The sequence below is a fragment of the Podarcis pityusensis genome (genome assembly GCF_964106645.2).
Source record: "Podarcis pityusensis genome assembly, chromosome: 13".
Lineage (NCBI taxonomy): Eukaryota > Metazoa > Chordata > Lepidosauria > Squamata > Lacertidae > Podarcis > Podarcis pityusensis.
Window position 1 is genome coordinate 38,216,921 of NC_138038.1, and position 16,423 is coordinate 38,233,343.

Here is a 16,423-nt window from a genome sequence, read left to right on the forward strand (position 1 = left end):
TTCTGATTTCACCACGCCCCTTTTCCGTCAGCGCGTTCGTCATAGTAGCTCGGCTTCTTCACCAATCAAGCAGCGAGTGTTTGAATCTGACCAATCAGATTTTTCTCTTATTTCACGTTATTTGTGTATGCTTGGAGCCTCAGTAAAAGATACTTAGCAGGCGAAATTATATGCAATTCATACAGGGAAATTGTTCTATTCAGGTTTGTGCATTTTGCTTTTAAGGGGCAATTTTTTACGTACCACCCAGTAAGTGGGTATCAGCCCCAGGAGTAATAGCGAGACTGAAGTGGCGAGGCAAGAAATCGGTTGGTACCACTTTAATCGCCCGCTTTAAATAATAGCCGAGTCGAGGAAATGATTTATTAAAATGCCGTTCTAGTATTAACTGCTTTCTTTTCCCAGCGCTCACTTCAGTGTAACATCCGACGCCGATCGAGACACACGGATGCCAAAATGCTCGAATGTTCCTTAATCGTTCTTTCCTAACTAGGAGAAGCCACACAGAGCCCCTCTTTAATTAATATTCACCACCACAGCACTCCGAGGAAGGCTCGCTTTAAAAGATACATAATGTGGATCTCACGGCCTGTTCCCTAAGTGTTACAAGTTACAGAAAGCTCAGCGCCGCTCAATCTTCTGATGCTTTTTCGCTACAGAAACGGGATCATGGAAAGGAAGTATCATTAGCTCCAATGAGAATGAATGACGAAAAAGCTCTGACGAATGGAAGAGGAGCAGCTTTTGTCCAATCATGGTGTAGCCCGGGAACTTGAAAAATATGTATCATGGCTGTTTCAACCAATCAGGTCAAGAGGGGGTTGCTATAAATATCCGCGATTCCGATCTGTTTGCTCCTTCATTTCAGTCTTAGACCTGTATTGCTTTGCCCCGTTTATTTGCTGCTGGCGAGAAAATGGCTCGGACCAAGCAGACCGCCCGTAAATCTACCGGTGGCAAAGCGCCGCGCAAGCAGCTGGCCACGAAGGCTGCGCGTAAAAGCGCTCCGGCCACCGGGGGCGTGAAGAAGCCTCACCGCTACCGCCCGGGCACGGTGGCGCTGCGCGAGATCCGTCGCTACCAGAAGTCTACGGAGCTTCTGATCCGCAAGCTGCCCTTCCAGCGTCTGGTGCGCGAGATCGCGCAGGACTTCAAGACGGACCTTCGTTTCCAGAGCTCTGCGGTGATGGCTCTGCAGGAGGCGAGCGAGGCTTACCTGGTGGGTCTGTTCGAAGACACGAACCTGTGCGCCATCCACGCCAAGCGGGTGACCATCATGCCCAAAGACATCCAGCTCGCCAGGCGTATCCGCGGGGAAAGAGCGTGAGGCAGCACCTGCTACCTCTTAGCCCACCGCACCCCCTCATTACCCCAAAGGCTCTTTTGAGAGCCACCACGTTCTCCTCCGGAAGAGCTGGAATTCGCTTCCGTTTCTATGAACCCAAGTAAAGTTGCACGACTCCATAAGTTTCTCCCAACATATATCACGGAGACTCGCCGCACCGCCCCCCCTTCCATAATAGCTTTTTTGGAAGGAGTGGGAAACACTGAGCGGAAAACTGTCTACACCCCTGGAACTCGTACACCAAGCTTTGTTGCACTCGGATGTCCCTCGCATTTGGCCACTCTTAAAGGAGGAGGATGGCTTAGGTGGGCATTTGGTCGTAACAAGACAGAGGTCCTCCGTGTCTTAAGAATCGATATTTTTTTCAAAAAATGCATGCTTAGTTGATGGCGCTGCAGTAATCCCGCTCAAACAAGCCACTGCCTTTCACACGCAAGTAACCACAGCCACGAAGCTGTGCATAGCTGTCAGAAGTGCCAGCGCTGTCAATGGTAGTGTCAGTGAGTGCGTTCCTATTAAACAGCGGTCCGGGTGCGGGCAGACTGTCCAAAGGCCAGTCCCGGAACCCATGTCGGTGCCCTTTGTTAGGGTGCCAGACATAGGTGGCAACTCCCTGGGCACACACCAATTTCGGTGCCAGGGCCATGCACCCAAGGTCGCGGGGCAAAATTGATACTCCTGAAGCCCGATGGCTTAACGTGCGGCGAGCTGCTGGCGTCGACTATGCTGTGTAAGTGCAGGCAGGGATTGCAGCGTCCCTTTTATTTTTGATTATTAAAAAGCAGACGTGAGGGCGAGGTGTGACTTTCCAAACTCCCAAGTAAGGGAAACCTCCGTGATGCTTGTGATGCCTGGTACAGCCCTGTAAAACCAAGTACCCCAAACCATATCGATAAAGAGGCGAACCGAACCTCTAACCCTGTGCATAGCTACTCCGAAGTGCAGGCGCAAACTAGGGTGCAAGTGCGTCCCTTTATTTTTATTAAAAAGCGGGCGGGTGGGGGTCTGATTTGACTTTCCAAACTTCCAAGAAGGGAAAACCACTGGTGACGCTGGAGCAGCGCAAGTCAGCTCTTTCCGTGTGAGAAAGTGGGTGGCTCTTAAAAGAGCCTTTGGGATGGCGAGGGCTGCTGGCGGGCGGGCGTGGCGTGGCGTGGCCTCTTCACTTCTTCTTGGGCGCCGCCTTCTTGGGCTTGGCCACTCGGGCCTTGGGCGTCTTGGGCTTGGCTTTGGCCTTGGCCTTGACAGCCTTGGCTTTAGCGGGGCTCTTGGGCGCCGCCTTCTTGGGCTTGGCGGCCTTGGCCTTCTTGGGGCTCTTGGCCGCCGCTTTCTTGGCGCCCGCCGCCGGCTTCTTGGCCGCGGCCGCCTTCTTGGGGCTCTTCTTGGCGGCCGGCTTCTTGGGCTTCTTGGCCGAGCCGGAGGCGGGCTTTTTGGGCGCCGCCTTCTTGGTGCGCCCGGCGGCCGGCTTCTTCTTGGCCCCCGCGGCCGCCGCCGCCGCCTTGTCCCTGGCCGTGTCGTGCAGCTGCTTCTTGTTGAGCTTGAAGGAGCCCGAGGCGCCCGTGCCTTTGGTCTGCACCAAGGTGCCTTTGCTGACGAGGCTCTTGAGGCCCAGCTTGATGCGGCTGTTGTTCTTGTCCACGTCGTAGCCGGCGGCCGCCAGCGCCTTCTTGAGCGCCGCCAGGGACACCCCGTTGCGCTCCTTGGACGCGGCCACCGCCTTGGTCAGCAGCTCCGTCACGCTGGGGCCCGACGCCTTGCGCGGCGCCTTGGCGGCTCCCGCCGGCTTCTTGGCTTTCTTGGCCGGCGCCTTGGCGGCCGGCGCCGCGGCCACGGGCGCTTCGGGTGCAGTCTCCGACATGGTCGCCTCTGCTCGCGACGGCTTTCCGCTGGGGCTGATGCTGGAGGAGGAGGAGGAGGAGGCGGCGGGCTAGAACCTCTCGGAACCGAAAAGTAAAGTCTGAAGTGCGGCCCCGGAGCTGCCTGCTATTTATAGGGGCGGAGCTGCGCGCTGATTGGTGCGCTCGCAGACCCCGCGCTCTCCTCCGCAGCCAGACATGGCTCCTGTGCCCGCTGCAACTTTGTGTTTCTTGAGTGCCACAAAACGGCCCAAATCGCCGCTTCGCCGCCTCGCAGCGCGCCGGGCCCCGGGCGAGACGGACCCGCGGGAGCCTCTCTCTCCGAGCCCGGCCGCCTCGCAGCCTGGGGAGGCGGCGCGCCGGGGAAAACCAGGCAGAAGCGCGGCCAAGTCCCGCTCGGCGCGCCTGGCGCCGGGAAATCTGGGCCTTTTTCGGCTAAATTAAAAACTTCTCGCGGCGATCGGGGGCCCGAGAAACGCGCCGGGCCAATCTCGGGGGGGTCTGCGCCCCGCTGGTGGGGGACCCGGCGTCTCCGGAGCGGCCGTTGTTGCGCAAAAGCGCTTCGAGTTGGGCCAAGTAACACATTCATTCATTCACTTTGGGCCCAGAGAGAAGTTGCCTCGCACAGAAAGGCCCTCGGTTTTAGGGCATAGAAAATTTCTAAAACATAATTGTCCTTTCCCCTTTTCTTTTCTTTATTGTGATGCTTAAGGCCTGGTCCTCTAAGGAACCCACAACATTTTTAAGGTGACCCATTAGTTCCCCTTAAGACACTATTGATTTGGTTGGTTTCTATTGTCTAGCACTGGAACATGAGAAATGTTTTTATTAAAAGTTGTTTTCGCTTTCAACTTCCCCCCTTCCCACATCCTCACATTGTTTGCTGTTTATTTTATATTTGAAAGGGGATAGCATATATAATATGCTGAAGTATATGGAACATAGAAGGCACTAAATGGCTATAAAGAGGCCAGTGCCTCTGCCCATGGATGAATGGTAAATGAATGAAGAGCATAATATTTATTCAGAACTGCAGGATTATGCTACTGCTTTTTAAAAAATCCAGAAATCAGAATACAGATAAACAATACCTGAAACTTCTGTTATTAAGCCAATTTTATTTAATATCATTAAATCCTTCTGCAAATTGGCAATTTTGGCATGCTCCATACATCTCTTTGCAATACATCTCTTTTTTTTTTTATAAATATTTATTAGAGTTTACAATACAAATAGATATAATAAACAAAATAACATATGTTATAACATAATTTCACATCTTCTTTGGACTCCCTCACATCTCCCGCTCCCACTTTCATCGTTATAAATTTTTACCAGCAATTTATCATCTTGTTTACATTTATATCCCATCTATTTATTTATAGTCTAATAATTCTCAAAAAAGTTTATGTTTTCTCATTCTCACTTATCATCCTGAATCATCTAATTTAGTGGTGCTCAATTATTTATAATCTAGCATCCTGCTTAACATTCAATCAAATTACAATATTTTTGTAGATAAATCTTGAATTTCTTCCAATCCTCCTCCATCCTCTCTTCTCCCAGGTCTCGGATTCTGCCGGTCATCTCAGCCAATTCCATATAGTCTATCAGTTGCATCTGCCATTCTTCCAGTGTGCTTTGCAATACATCTCTTGCCCTTACAGTCTCATAGGGCACAGTTCTCGCCAGATGTTTTTGGATTCCCGTTCCCATCAGCCACAGCCAGCATGGTCAATGGCCAACCAAGGAGGATGGGAATTGTAGTCCAGCAGCATATTGGAAGACTCCATGTTGTCTACCCCTGTTTTAGACTGAAGACATAGGATGGGTGCAATGCAGCCTAGTGGCATTTCTATGTTTTGTTACTTGTGGTAATGCCTTAATCCCCTTTCATGGTCCTCATATAATTTTCTAACGAGTGAAATTAATGCATTTGCATTCCATTTCAAATAAAACGGTTTTTTTATTTAAAAAAAGCAGTCCTTTGCCTCCTCTGAAGGAATGCTTTTTTAAAAAGCCATAGCAACAATAAAAAACCAAGCAAAAGGAAGCATTACAAAACTACACAGGATCACACCTTGTTTAACCTGTGCATGCAACAAATGTACATAACTCACATCAAGGGAGCTTCTTGGAGAGCTTAAGTCTCAAGAAAATTTATTTATGAGAGAAAACTTGCATGCTTTGGGGAAATGGGAGTTCAGCTTAGTTTTATTTCCATTCTCCCAGATTTTAAAATTGCCCACTTGTATAATAAACATAGGGATGTGGGTGGCGCTGTGGTCTAAACCACAGAGCCTAGGGCTTGCTGATCAGAAGGTCAGCGGTTCGAATCCACATGACGGGGTTGGGGTGAACTCCTGTTGCTCGGTCCCAGCCCCTGCCAACCTAGCAGTTTGAAAGCACGCCAGTGCAAGTAGATAAATAAGTACCACTCCGGCGGGAAGGTAAATGGCATCTCCGTGTGCTGTTCTGGTTCGCCAGAAGTGGCTTAGTCATGCTGGCCACATGACCCGGAAGCTGTACGCAGACTCCCTCATCCCAGTAAAGTGAGATGAGCACCGCAACCCCAGAGTCGTTCGTGACTGGACCTAACAGTCAGGGGTCCCTTTACCTTTTTTATAATAAACATAGCAGCAGCTGGTATAGCTGAAACCAGGGTGTGATATCACAGCCAGGATGTGAAGAATATGAAATTCCTGAGTTCTACTCTTTTGAAATGGTGGCAGTGAGGGAATGTCTCCCTCTTAGCCTCACGTACCTTTGCAGAGTTGTTGTAGATAAACATGAATGCATTGCAACTTTAGCACCTGTGCTATGCAGGGACACAGAAATCTCGCCGAAGCGATCTCTTTTTAATCTATCTATCTATCTATCTATCTATCTATCTATCTATCTATCTACCATCTATCTATATTTCTATCAAAACCACACCACACGCTCACCTTTCCTTGCAAAGCCACTAACTTGCTCTAGGAGCCATGCAAGCCTAGGACCTGAGGTGTTACAGTACTTGAAATACAGGAATGGGGAACCTGTGGCTCACCAGTTGATGTTGGACTACAATTCCCATTAGCCACAGCCAGCAGTCAACACTCAGGGATGATGGGAGTTGTAGTCCAATATCCTTTGGAGGCCCCAGCAGCAGATGCCATGATGGGGCTGTCTCTCTCGTGGCACAATGACATGCCACATGGCCCTGGTCCTCACTTAAAGGGATTAAATGTGGGAAATACATGACACGCAAGATATGGATAATAATCGAACAGTCCACTAGGTGGCAGTAAGAAACAAACATTTAATAGTCACATCATTGAATCAGGTGCACAAAATTCAGAGAGGGACATTTTTAGCAATTTTAGGCAGAGCAATAATTAACTTTCTGCTCTTCAGTTGAATCAGTTACACAGTCAAGCAAAGTTTACATTTACATACCTTGAGCATAAGGTATGTAAGAAAATAAGAAGAAAATACTTGGAGATGAATATATAAAGCCAACAAATGATTTAATTAAGTTGTTTTGTTCCTCTTTCAGAACTATTGAGTACAGTAGATTACCTGAGAGGAAGGAAAGGAGAGGATTCAAATGGGAAAGAGATGGCCTCTAGACTTTTCCAGTTTCCCAAATCACTCTATGAAGCATTAAATGGACAGCACAGCACAGAAATGTTGAAGTACTTCTTTGGGAAAAGTGCATACAAAAATATTAATGAATATGATGTACAAGGATACATGGCACTGGGAGAACTGGCTTGCAAACAGGTGTCCATTAGGCAAGAAGAATGCACAGATGAGGATAAATTAACACAAATGTGTGTATGAACCCTCCACCTTGGACCAAACAGGACATTGAGATGGATGTTAAAACTGGAGGTCAAGTCACCATGTTTCCAGCTCCCAGAAGGGCACACAGTTGTCATAGTCAGAAACCACCAGAGCCCCTGGATTGGAGGCAGGAATGGAGCATTCAGATGCTCCCGGAAAGCACTTGTCTGAAGCTACTAGGCAAGCCCCACAGGCTGCAGAACCTTCTCCGTGGGACGGCAAGCCGGATGGCGCATTATTACATCCCAGCAGGCACGACTCTAAGGGATCGGGACCACACAGAGACAAGGTGTTGCTTGCCGGTTCCATCTCCTCAGTGATGGGCTCAAAAAGTTCATCTGGTCCTGACATCAGGGCGTCAAGGGAGAGAGCCCAGCAGGGGCTGGGGTCAGGAGCCACAAACGCTTCTGCTGTGCCCAAAAAGGAGCCAGGAGGAGCCCGGGCGGGGGCTGGGTTGTTGGGCTTGGGAGGATTCATTTGCTGCGATGCTGCAGGGGGTGTCTGAGCCTCCTGGGAAAGGATGGAGGAGGCCAAGCGGCGAGTAGCAGCCTCAATGTCTGAGAAACTCCTGGGGGAGAAAAGAAACGGCTGTGAGTTTTCTTGCAGGCTGCCATGGGTTTAACTGAAGCAGTGCACTATGGGATACACCCAGTGCCTTTTTATTATTAAAAAAAATGTTTAGGGGTACACCCAGCGCCTTTTTTTCTTAAACAAAAAAAAAAGTTTAGGGGTATTCTCATTTTCCTGCTCATATTGAAATACTGCCCCTCAATGAGGCCAAACGTAAAGGACCCCTGACAGTTAAGTCCTGTCACGAGCGACTCGGGTTGTGGTGCTCATCTTGTTTTACTGGCAGAGGGAGCCGACGTTTGTCTGCAGACAGTTTTTCCGGGTCATGTGGCCAGCATAACTAAGCCGCTTCTGGCGAAACCAGAGCAGTGCATGGAAATGCCATTTACCTTCCCGCCAGAGCGGTACTTATTTATCTACTTGCACTTTGAGGTGCTTTCAAACTGCTAGGTTGGCAGGAGCAGGGACTGAGCAATGGGAGCTCACCCCGTTGCGGGGATTCGAACCGCCAACCTTCCAATCGGCTTGCCCTAGGCTCAGTGATTATGTTTAGGGGTATGCGTACCCCTGCGCGCCCCCAGAAAAAAAAGTACTGGATACATCAGAGTTTCTCACCATGCCTTATAGCACGGTTTGTAAGCGTGCCTCCATCTCAGGGATGCATTTATTATTATTATTATTATTATTATTATTATTATTATTATTACCTGTTCCTAGAATCATGGAATTGGAAGGGGCTTTCCTTCCTACAAAAAAAGCTCAACTCCAAAAAATGGGGTAAATCACTGCCAGTTTTTAACTTTGAGTAGATCGCAGTCTCTTGGGAGTTGGCCACCCCTGATCTAGTCCAACCCTTCGCAATGCAGGAATATGTAGCTGTCCCTCACGGGGATCAAGCCTGCAACCTTGGCGTTATCAGCACCATGCTTTAACCAACTGAGCAATCCAGTGCTTATCACCCAAAAGATCTCATATTTTCCCACAACAGCCCTCTGAATCTGCTTATAGGCACCGGTTTGGCATTTTGGGGGGGGAGAGCAGAGCCATTGTCAGACAGATAGGCAATGCCAGGCATTTGCCAAGGCCCCCCTCGCTGTTGCCCTTCCTTTCCCCAAGCCTCCAGGCTCTGCTCCTCCCCTCCCCCCCCCTTTGCTGTGCTATCACTGCCTGTTCCCCTGCTCTCTGAGCATGCGGGAAGTGACAGAGTGAGAAGACAGAGTGGAATCCTTCACTTGCCCTCTGGGTGGTTATATGTATTGAGCCCTGAGGGGGAGGGCAAGTCAATGGGCAGAAGGAACATCAGCAAGGAGGAGATGGACCACTCAGGGCATCTTGCTCAAGACTTCTCTTCCCTTCTCCCAAATAAACGCTAGAGTCAGAAGCATGGGGGTGGTGGGGAGAACATGGATGGTAGCTGTTTGAATTCAGAAGTAGCAATGCTTCTGAATATCTGAGGCTGGAAACTATGGGAGGGGAGATTGTTTTTGTGCTCCAGTGCTGCTCACAGGCTTCCCGCAGGCCTCTGGTTGGCCACGGATGGTGAGAACAGCATGGACCACTGGCCTGATCCAACTGGGCTCCTCTTATGTCCTTCAAATGACCTACCTGCAAATCTGGTTCTGTAGGAACCTCCGGTGGTTCACTTTCCTCTTGCCGGGCCGGCTCCTGCAGGGTCTCTGCAAGGTGCGCATGACGTGGGATGCTGCTGTTGACACAAAGGTGCACAGATCCCTCCCACGCTCATATGAAGTCAGGGGCCGTGGAGGCGCCATGGAAGGCTGAGAGATGTGGCTGCCATGGGGCATTCTCAGTTTTGTTAGGAGTTGATATGAAGCACCTCCTGCAAAGTCCTGCTTTTGCTATGGTAGCCTGCACCTGCGAAGGAAGCTCTGATTGGGCCTGGAGAGGTGGGAGAAGAGAGCTCCCATTAGAGGAGCGTAGTCATGGCATGTCCCCCCCCCCCAAGTAAGCTGAGTTGCAACAACTCTTGCTAAACCCATCCATCGCTGTCTCCTTCACTGCAAATCTCTGTTGTCCGTCTTTATCCCTAGTGAAATTTGAAATAGAAACAAGAGAGACCTCTTCCGGAAGCATTAAGTCAAGACAGGATCACCTAAAATGTCACTCCTTTTTCTCCCCATCTCCTTGCAATCACTAAGCTAGAAGAACTTAATGAACTATGAACCCCAAAATTTGGGATCCTCTCCAAACCTGTGCCAAAGCTTTGCAAAGCTGTGAGCTGTGTTTTGCAGACCCCCCCCCCGCAAAGAGATACATTAAACTGGGATTCATAGTTAATGCTCAAAAATGCAACATGTTGGATCCCAAAATTTGGGGTTCATAGTTAACGAAGCTATAAGAAAAGCCTTAAAGGTATATTCATCTCTTCCATCTCTCACACCTGAAAAGGAAAACAAAGATGCAGCTGAACAGGGTTTGGCTCTACCTTGGCTAAACTGACACTGGCTTGATTGACACCAGCTTCTTGTGCATAGCATTGCTTCCTTACTTGCAATTAGCCAGCAAATGTATCGCTGGACATGTGATTTCAGATGGTACAGAATTTATCCTGGGTTCAGAGCTGTTCAGACCCCAGGTCCTTATTCAGGCTGTATCTGCACCTTAAGGAAACAGGAAAGGACTAGGAACCTACTTTGGCTGAGGGTTTAAAAGTGACTGTTAATTTCTAGATTAGCAAAACACAAATGGGACCTACAACAAAAAGTGGTGATGGAGTGCAGCGTTCAGGATGCCAACCGCTTCGTTCAGTTTCCCTCTGACCTAACAGCCTGCCAGCATTCCTTGCCTCTGAACACACACAGTCCTCACTGGGCAATTTGGGTGGGTTCACCCCAATAGACCTTTTTCATGAAAAACAATTGCATGTCTTTAAATGTTGGGTCCCCCTAAGCCTGTTGGTAATTCTCTCTTGTGCTATTTGGGCTGCATAAGGATTTGTCCTCACATCCTGAATATTGGAAATAGAAGGAATGATACAAAATAGTCCTCAAGGGGTTTCAGACCTGACTTCAATAACTGGGTAGTGTTTTTTTTGGCTTGGGGTAGATTTGGTACCCTCTTCCCCCCCTCCCCCATCAAACCCCGCTTCTTGGCAGATCGAGTCTTCACACAGTTTTCGACAACATATGTACACATATGAACGGACTAAGAAGCGGTTGCCCCAATTTAAATGAAGTACCTTCCAGATCTGCTCCTAATTCCACATACCTGTTCTTAGATGAAGAGATCTGAGAAGCAGAATTCCAAGTAAAGGCATCAGCGGTTGGCAATCTTCTCTCTGACTCCCTGAATGCCTGTCTATTTATCTGTTCTTCCATCCACCACCCCAAGACTGCTCCCAACAAACTCCTTTTGTTCCCAACTGCATCTATTTCTTCTCCCTCTTGTCCGAGGACTGCCTGCTTTGAGATTGGTACCCAGCACAGAGACTGATAAAGATGCTTAAGAACTCCACCCCTTTCCCTCTCCACCTCCCCCCCCCCACCTTAAGGAAAATCATAGCCATTACCAGGCACCAGGTTGAAATTAATCCCTGTAAGGAATTTATTGGTTGTTAGTAAAGAAAGACATATTTGGTTTTTCTTTCTCTAGTTGGGGTGAGGTGGGGGTGCTAGCTCAGGCGAGACTGCGGGGAACAAGGTTTACTCACATACAGTGGTACCTTGGCTCTCAAACTTAATCCGTTCCAGAAGTCCGTTCCAAAACCAAGGCGATCCAAAACCAAGGCGCGCTTTTCCATAGAAAGTAATGCAAAACAGATTCATCCATTCCAGACTTTAAAAAACCCTTAAAACAGCAATTTAATGTGAATTTTACTATCTAACGAGACTGTTGATCCATAAAATGAAAGCAATAATCAATTTACTATAAAATAAATAAGACAGTATTGTAAATGATAAAAAAATGATTAAAAAAAAATTTTACCTGCACTGTTGCAAATTAACTGAAAAAGCCTCAAAAACAAAAAAGCAAAATAAATAGCAAAAACAAAAGCGCCAAACTTAATCTGTTCCAGAAGTCCGTTTGACTTCCGGAAGATCAAAAACCAAGGCACAGCTTCTGATTGGTGCAGGCGCCCTGGAAACAATAGCCAACAGCCGCCTCGAACGCTCGGCTTCCAAAAAATGTTTGAAAACTGGAACACTTACTTCCAGGTTTTCGGCGTTTCAGAACCAAGGTGTTTGAGTACCAAGACATTTGAGAACCAAGGTACCACTGTACTTGGATTATATTTGCCTATACCTTGCGTTACAATGCCTTAACATACATTGTAGAATTGTACAGTGAGACTGCAGTCCTATACTGTACACACTTACCTAAGGAGTAATCCCCATGGAAAACAATGGGATTTACCTCTCAACTGAAACGCATGGCATTATGCTGTCGAGGGCATCACAATTCAAGGCAGATCATGAGCGCTGCTGAAGAACGTAGTTAAGAAATCTGTCAGAGGAAATGGGAAGGTTGGAAACCGTCATCTCAGCATATACACGTCCTTCCAGATTCAAGGCTGAGTGACGTCTGCAACCTTGAAGACCCCAAATCACTTCTGAGGCTGCGTACAAATCATATGCGTAAAGTGCATTCTTACACCCCCACCCCAAGAATCCTTGGAACTGTAGTTTGTTAAGGGTGCTGGGAACTGCAGCTCTGTTTGGGGTAAGCTACCATTTGTTTGCTAATTAATTATTTAATTCATAAAAATTGTATACTGCTTGATTGTTTAAAAAAAAAGCATTTCAAACTGGTTTACAAGAAGAATGAAATAAATAAAGGGGGGGGGGGAACCAACCAACCAAACCAACAATCCAAACATAATTTAAGTTCGTCATAAGCTAAAAACCAGTTTAATTTACATGTCAACAGGTCTGGATAGGCTTGCCTGAACAACAATGCTTATAGCAGGCATTGAAAAGAGAGCAGTGAAGGCACCTACTTGATGTCACTGGGCCATGAGTGCTGACTTAATTAACTCACTACCTGCAGCTTTGCCTCTCTCCTATCCCAGTCTCACTCCTTCTCAATCCCAACAACCATTTTACCAAAACTTTCCCATGTGTTTATTTGTTACATATGTGTGTGTGTTGCTGCCTTTTTCTACGATTTCCAAAAGCATGCATTAGGGGTTCGCAGCCGGTCAGTTCCCCTGGCACTGACCAGACCCAGACCTGCTTAGTATTGGTAATGTTGCCGCCTCGTGCACCTCCAGATCATGCCCTGGATATGGAAAAGTGTGACCTGGTAATTTCTTCATGCTGGGCTGTTCTTAAGGACACAGGCCGAAGACTAGGGGGAAATGTTGGCAACCCTAATCTGTACAGAGCTGGGTGCGCTACCTTTTAAAGCTTTCAAGTTATGAACAACCTTAAATTACTTCTCCTGTAAACCGCCCTGTGATTGTTGGATGAAGGGCAGTATATAAATTTAATAACTCATTATCATCATCATAATAAAATTATCTACTCATCCGAACTATCTTTTTGGCTTTCTTCCAAGTAAAATCCTCCTCGCACAGCCCCTGTTCTGAGATATATTAAATCTATATCCAATTCTTTTCTGTCATACTCATCACATTATTTTTTTGCCTCCCTTTTCTCCTCGTCCTGTTTGTTCTGCCCACTTCCTTTGTAAGATCCAACTCTTGAGTCCATCAGCAGCAGGCTCCCAATTAGCAAATACTTGCTACTGGGATGTGGCTGTTATTGCTGTCTTCACCAATTACAGATGTCACAGGCTTCAATGGTCTCTGGGCACTTGAGGCACCGTGGAGATGCCATCCATGGCGGGGAGTTTTGAGTTTCCGGGCGCAAAAGAATGCAACCGCTTTCCCTCCCCTTCATCTTAACCCTCTGAGCTGGAGTTGCCACGATAATACAAGCAATTATAAAGCAATTACTCATAACGATGGCAAAATGCAGGCCTGAGGCTTGCAAAAAATGAAAACGGGAGGATAAGATAGAGGGGATGTGAGCAAAGGATGCAGTGTTTGGGAGTTTTTCGTTTAGAGAAAAGGTCAGCAAAAAGTGACAAGATAGAAGTTTATAAAATTATGCATGGCATGAAGAAAGTGGGTAGTGTGATGGGAATTTTGAGATCTTAGATATATGGTAATGTTCATAAGTGTACCAACCAAGCACGTACATAGATCAGCACAGGAAGAGCGACCTGGAACCATTTTGATTCCTAAACTGAGCAAATGTTTTTTCTGCAAGGTCAAAGTGGGAGACCTCCCCATTGTCTCTTTCCTCACAAATCCTGTCTTAAGGGCACATTTAAGATATGAATAGGGTGTGAGCCTGTGACTTGGCCCAGGAACTAAGTATTTATCATTACAAAAGACTGGCCAGGTTCCCCAGGAAATCCAATCAAGTAACCTGCCAGACAGGAGATAAACAACAACAGGAGAAAAAACAACATTCAAATTTCTGTTTTAGACTGCCTTTTCTGTGATGTAGGTATGATGTATCTGGGGGGTGGTCTTAGGTTACACCCCTTCTGTGATGTATATATGATGTTTCTGGGGGTGGTCTTGATCTACAGGGTGGCAATTTCAAAAGTCTTTATAAGGCCTTGCGCACCATTTTTCTGGGTTCCTCCTCTCTCCTGCAGGTGAGGGGAGCACCCTGTTGCAACAGATCAATAAAGATCAAGCTTACTAGCTGCTTTGCTTCTCAATATTCTCTGGTTGGCCTCTGTTATTTTCTCCTACCAATAGGGAACCTATGTAAGGACTCTATATGGGCTCTTGGATACCCCATAAGGGAAAAGGGCAATTTTTGTTTACAACAGTAGCAGACATTTCCCCCAGTCTCTCATTGTTGGTGCAAGGAGAAAGAAATAGATATCAAACAGAATTCCTGGATGCCAAGTTTCAAGTTTGGGGCAACTACACTTTGGTGAGAGAACCCCAGCTGACATTTAACATCACAAAACAGGTGGCAAAGCATGGGAATTTAGGCTGTAGAATCTTAAAAAGCGCCCTTTCAAGTGAGTTCCAAAAGGTTCCTTAAAAAGTTTATTTCCGAAGTTTCCTATGTCCCCTAGCATAGAAAAAGACCACACATTTGCTAAATTAAAAATTATTTACTGACAAACACTTCAAGGTCAGATGCAGCCATGGTTTCCCCAAGGAAAGCAGGGAACTGTAGTTGAGAATTGTGCTCTCTGATCCCCGAGCTGTCTGAAGGAAATCCTGTATAGGGAAGGTTTTTAAATGTTTAATGTTTTATTATGTTTTTATATATGTTGGAAGCTGCCCAAAGTGGCTGGGGCAAACCATTAAGATGTGGGGGGTATAAAATAGTGAAATTATCATTATGGAATGGGACGTCCGTATTTTCATCAGAGAAATGTTGTAGGGTATATGCGAATTGTTAGGAAACCCCTCTCCCTTCACAGAGCTACAGTTCCCAGAATTCCCTGGGACGAGGGATCAACTGTTAAACCTCATAGAGCTAAATAGTAGCTATATGAGGGGAATATGGGGGTCTCTTAACAGATCTCAGCGCCCTTAACAAATTGATTCTTTGGAGAAAGACTCTTTAACGTGATATAATATTGCTCTGACAAGGAGCTCTTACAGTTTGTCTTGCAATTAAGTAAATCCCTCCCCACTTGCCCCCACAAGAAGGAGTGCAGCTTCAGCAGTTTGTCTGCCTCCCTCCCCAGCCCCTCACAGACACTCACACCATTCCTCTGAATACACATCTGGGTGCCAGCATCTGCCTTCCCCCCCATCCCACCTCGGCCTGTCAGCAAATACTGCTTCCCCTTCTGCCCCCACCAATGCGAAATCAAAGCCGCCTTCCAGACTCCCCTTGCCTCACCTCAAAGCGCTTGTCACACACAGGTGGCAAAACAAACTCTGCCCATGAACAAAGGTCCCTCTCATGTTCACAGGCTGGCGAGAGAGGCCAAGGCCTTTTCACAGCGGGTGAGGCCAGCCAGAGCACATTTAATCCAAAACCGGTTCGCTGGCCTGGGTCTGCCCAAGGCGTCTGATTCATGCTGCCTTAAAGGGTTTCTCAAGGGCTTGCCTCCTCTGGAGGGACAGGGCTTGCCGTTTAATATTTGTATGTGTTGATGTAAATACCTCATTGGCATATATAAATTTAAATTTGTCCACTGCCAGTCTGAATGCCAAACTGGTACAGCGTGGACTCTGATCAGCTGTAGATTTGAGAGTCCTGAGTTCAAAACCATGCCTGTATTTGCAAGACAGGCCTTGGTCAAGTCCTCGCTTTGTCATCCAGATCTGCACAGGTCCAGTGCCGGATTTACATATATATAAGCTAAACAAGCTATAGCTTAGGGCACCACTCTCCTACCCCCCCCCATATACTTCTTAATTGTATTTCACTATTAATATACTTCTTCTTAATTGTATTTCAGTTCAAAAGTTACTGTGATAAAATACGTATTTTGTTATGTGCCAATGGCTTTAGATACCTATTAGGTCCACAAATTACCATATAGCATATATTCAACACACAAAAACAGCAACAAATGTTGTTGACCAAGGACAGCTGGACATATAAAGGGCCCCATTACCTTCAGTAGCTTAGGGCCTCATCAAACCTAAATCCGGCCCTGCACACCTTGCATATTAAATATCCTGTAAAGGTGAGAGTGAGAGGGCCACGAATCCAGGATCGTGCTCCGTGGTTGCATGAAAAAGGTCTTGGGATCAATCACTGGGGTGGAATTAGTCACCAAATTCCATGCTAGTCCTACTCAGAGCAGACCTGCTGAAGTTCATACACATGGCTAACTTAGGTTCAGCGAGTCTCCTTTGCGTAGGTGT

General features: G+C 47.1%; 3 protein-coding genes across 5 annotated transcripts; 1 reads left to right on the forward strand and 2 right to left on the reverse strand.

The window, feature by feature from the left end:
* Positions 1-25: 25 nt before the first annotated feature.
* LOC308461083 (histone H3.2) lies at positions 26-1,449 on the forward strand. Of its 3 annotated transcripts, none has more exons than XM_080977693.1 (2): positions 26-203; positions 406-1,449. In XM_080977693.1, exon 2 carries the CDS (start codon positions 917-919, stop codon positions 1,325-1,327), a length of 411 nt encoding a protein of 136 aa, XP_080833819.1. In that variant the 5' UTR covers positions 26-203; positions 406-916; the 3' UTR covers positions 1,328-1,449. The 3 variants fall into 3 exon arrangements, with proteins under 3 accessions (XP_080833819.1, XP_080833820.1, XP_080833821.1); XM_080977694.1 differs by having other exon boundaries at positions 660-1,449; XM_080977695.1 differs by lacking the exon at positions 26-203 and adding an exon at positions 219-249 and having other exon boundaries at positions 660-1,449.
* An 849-nt stretch (positions 1,450-2,298) lies between these two features.
* On the reverse strand, positions 2,299-3,256 carry LOC308461800 (histone H1.3-like). Its single transcript, XM_080978968.1, has one exon. It carries the CDS (start codon positions 3,201-3,203, stop codon positions 2,508-2,510), a length of 696 nt encoding a protein of 231 aa, XP_080835094.1. The 5' UTR covers positions 3,204-3,256; the 3' UTR covers positions 2,299-2,507.
* A 3,484-nt stretch (positions 3,257-6,740) lies between these two features.
* LOC308461082 (uncharacterized protein C19orf85) lies at positions 6,741-9,446 on the reverse strand. The gene is made up of 2 exons (XM_080977692.1): positions 9,205-9,446; positions 6,741-7,597 (listed from the first exon to the last, which is right to left on the reverse strand). Exons 1-2 carry the CDS (start codon positions 9,402-9,404, stop codon positions 7,084-7,086), a joined length of 714 nt encoding a protein of 237 aa, XP_080833818.1. The 5' UTR covers positions 9,405-9,446; the 3' UTR covers positions 6,741-7,083.
* Positions 9,447-16,423: the final 6,977 nt, after the last annotated feature.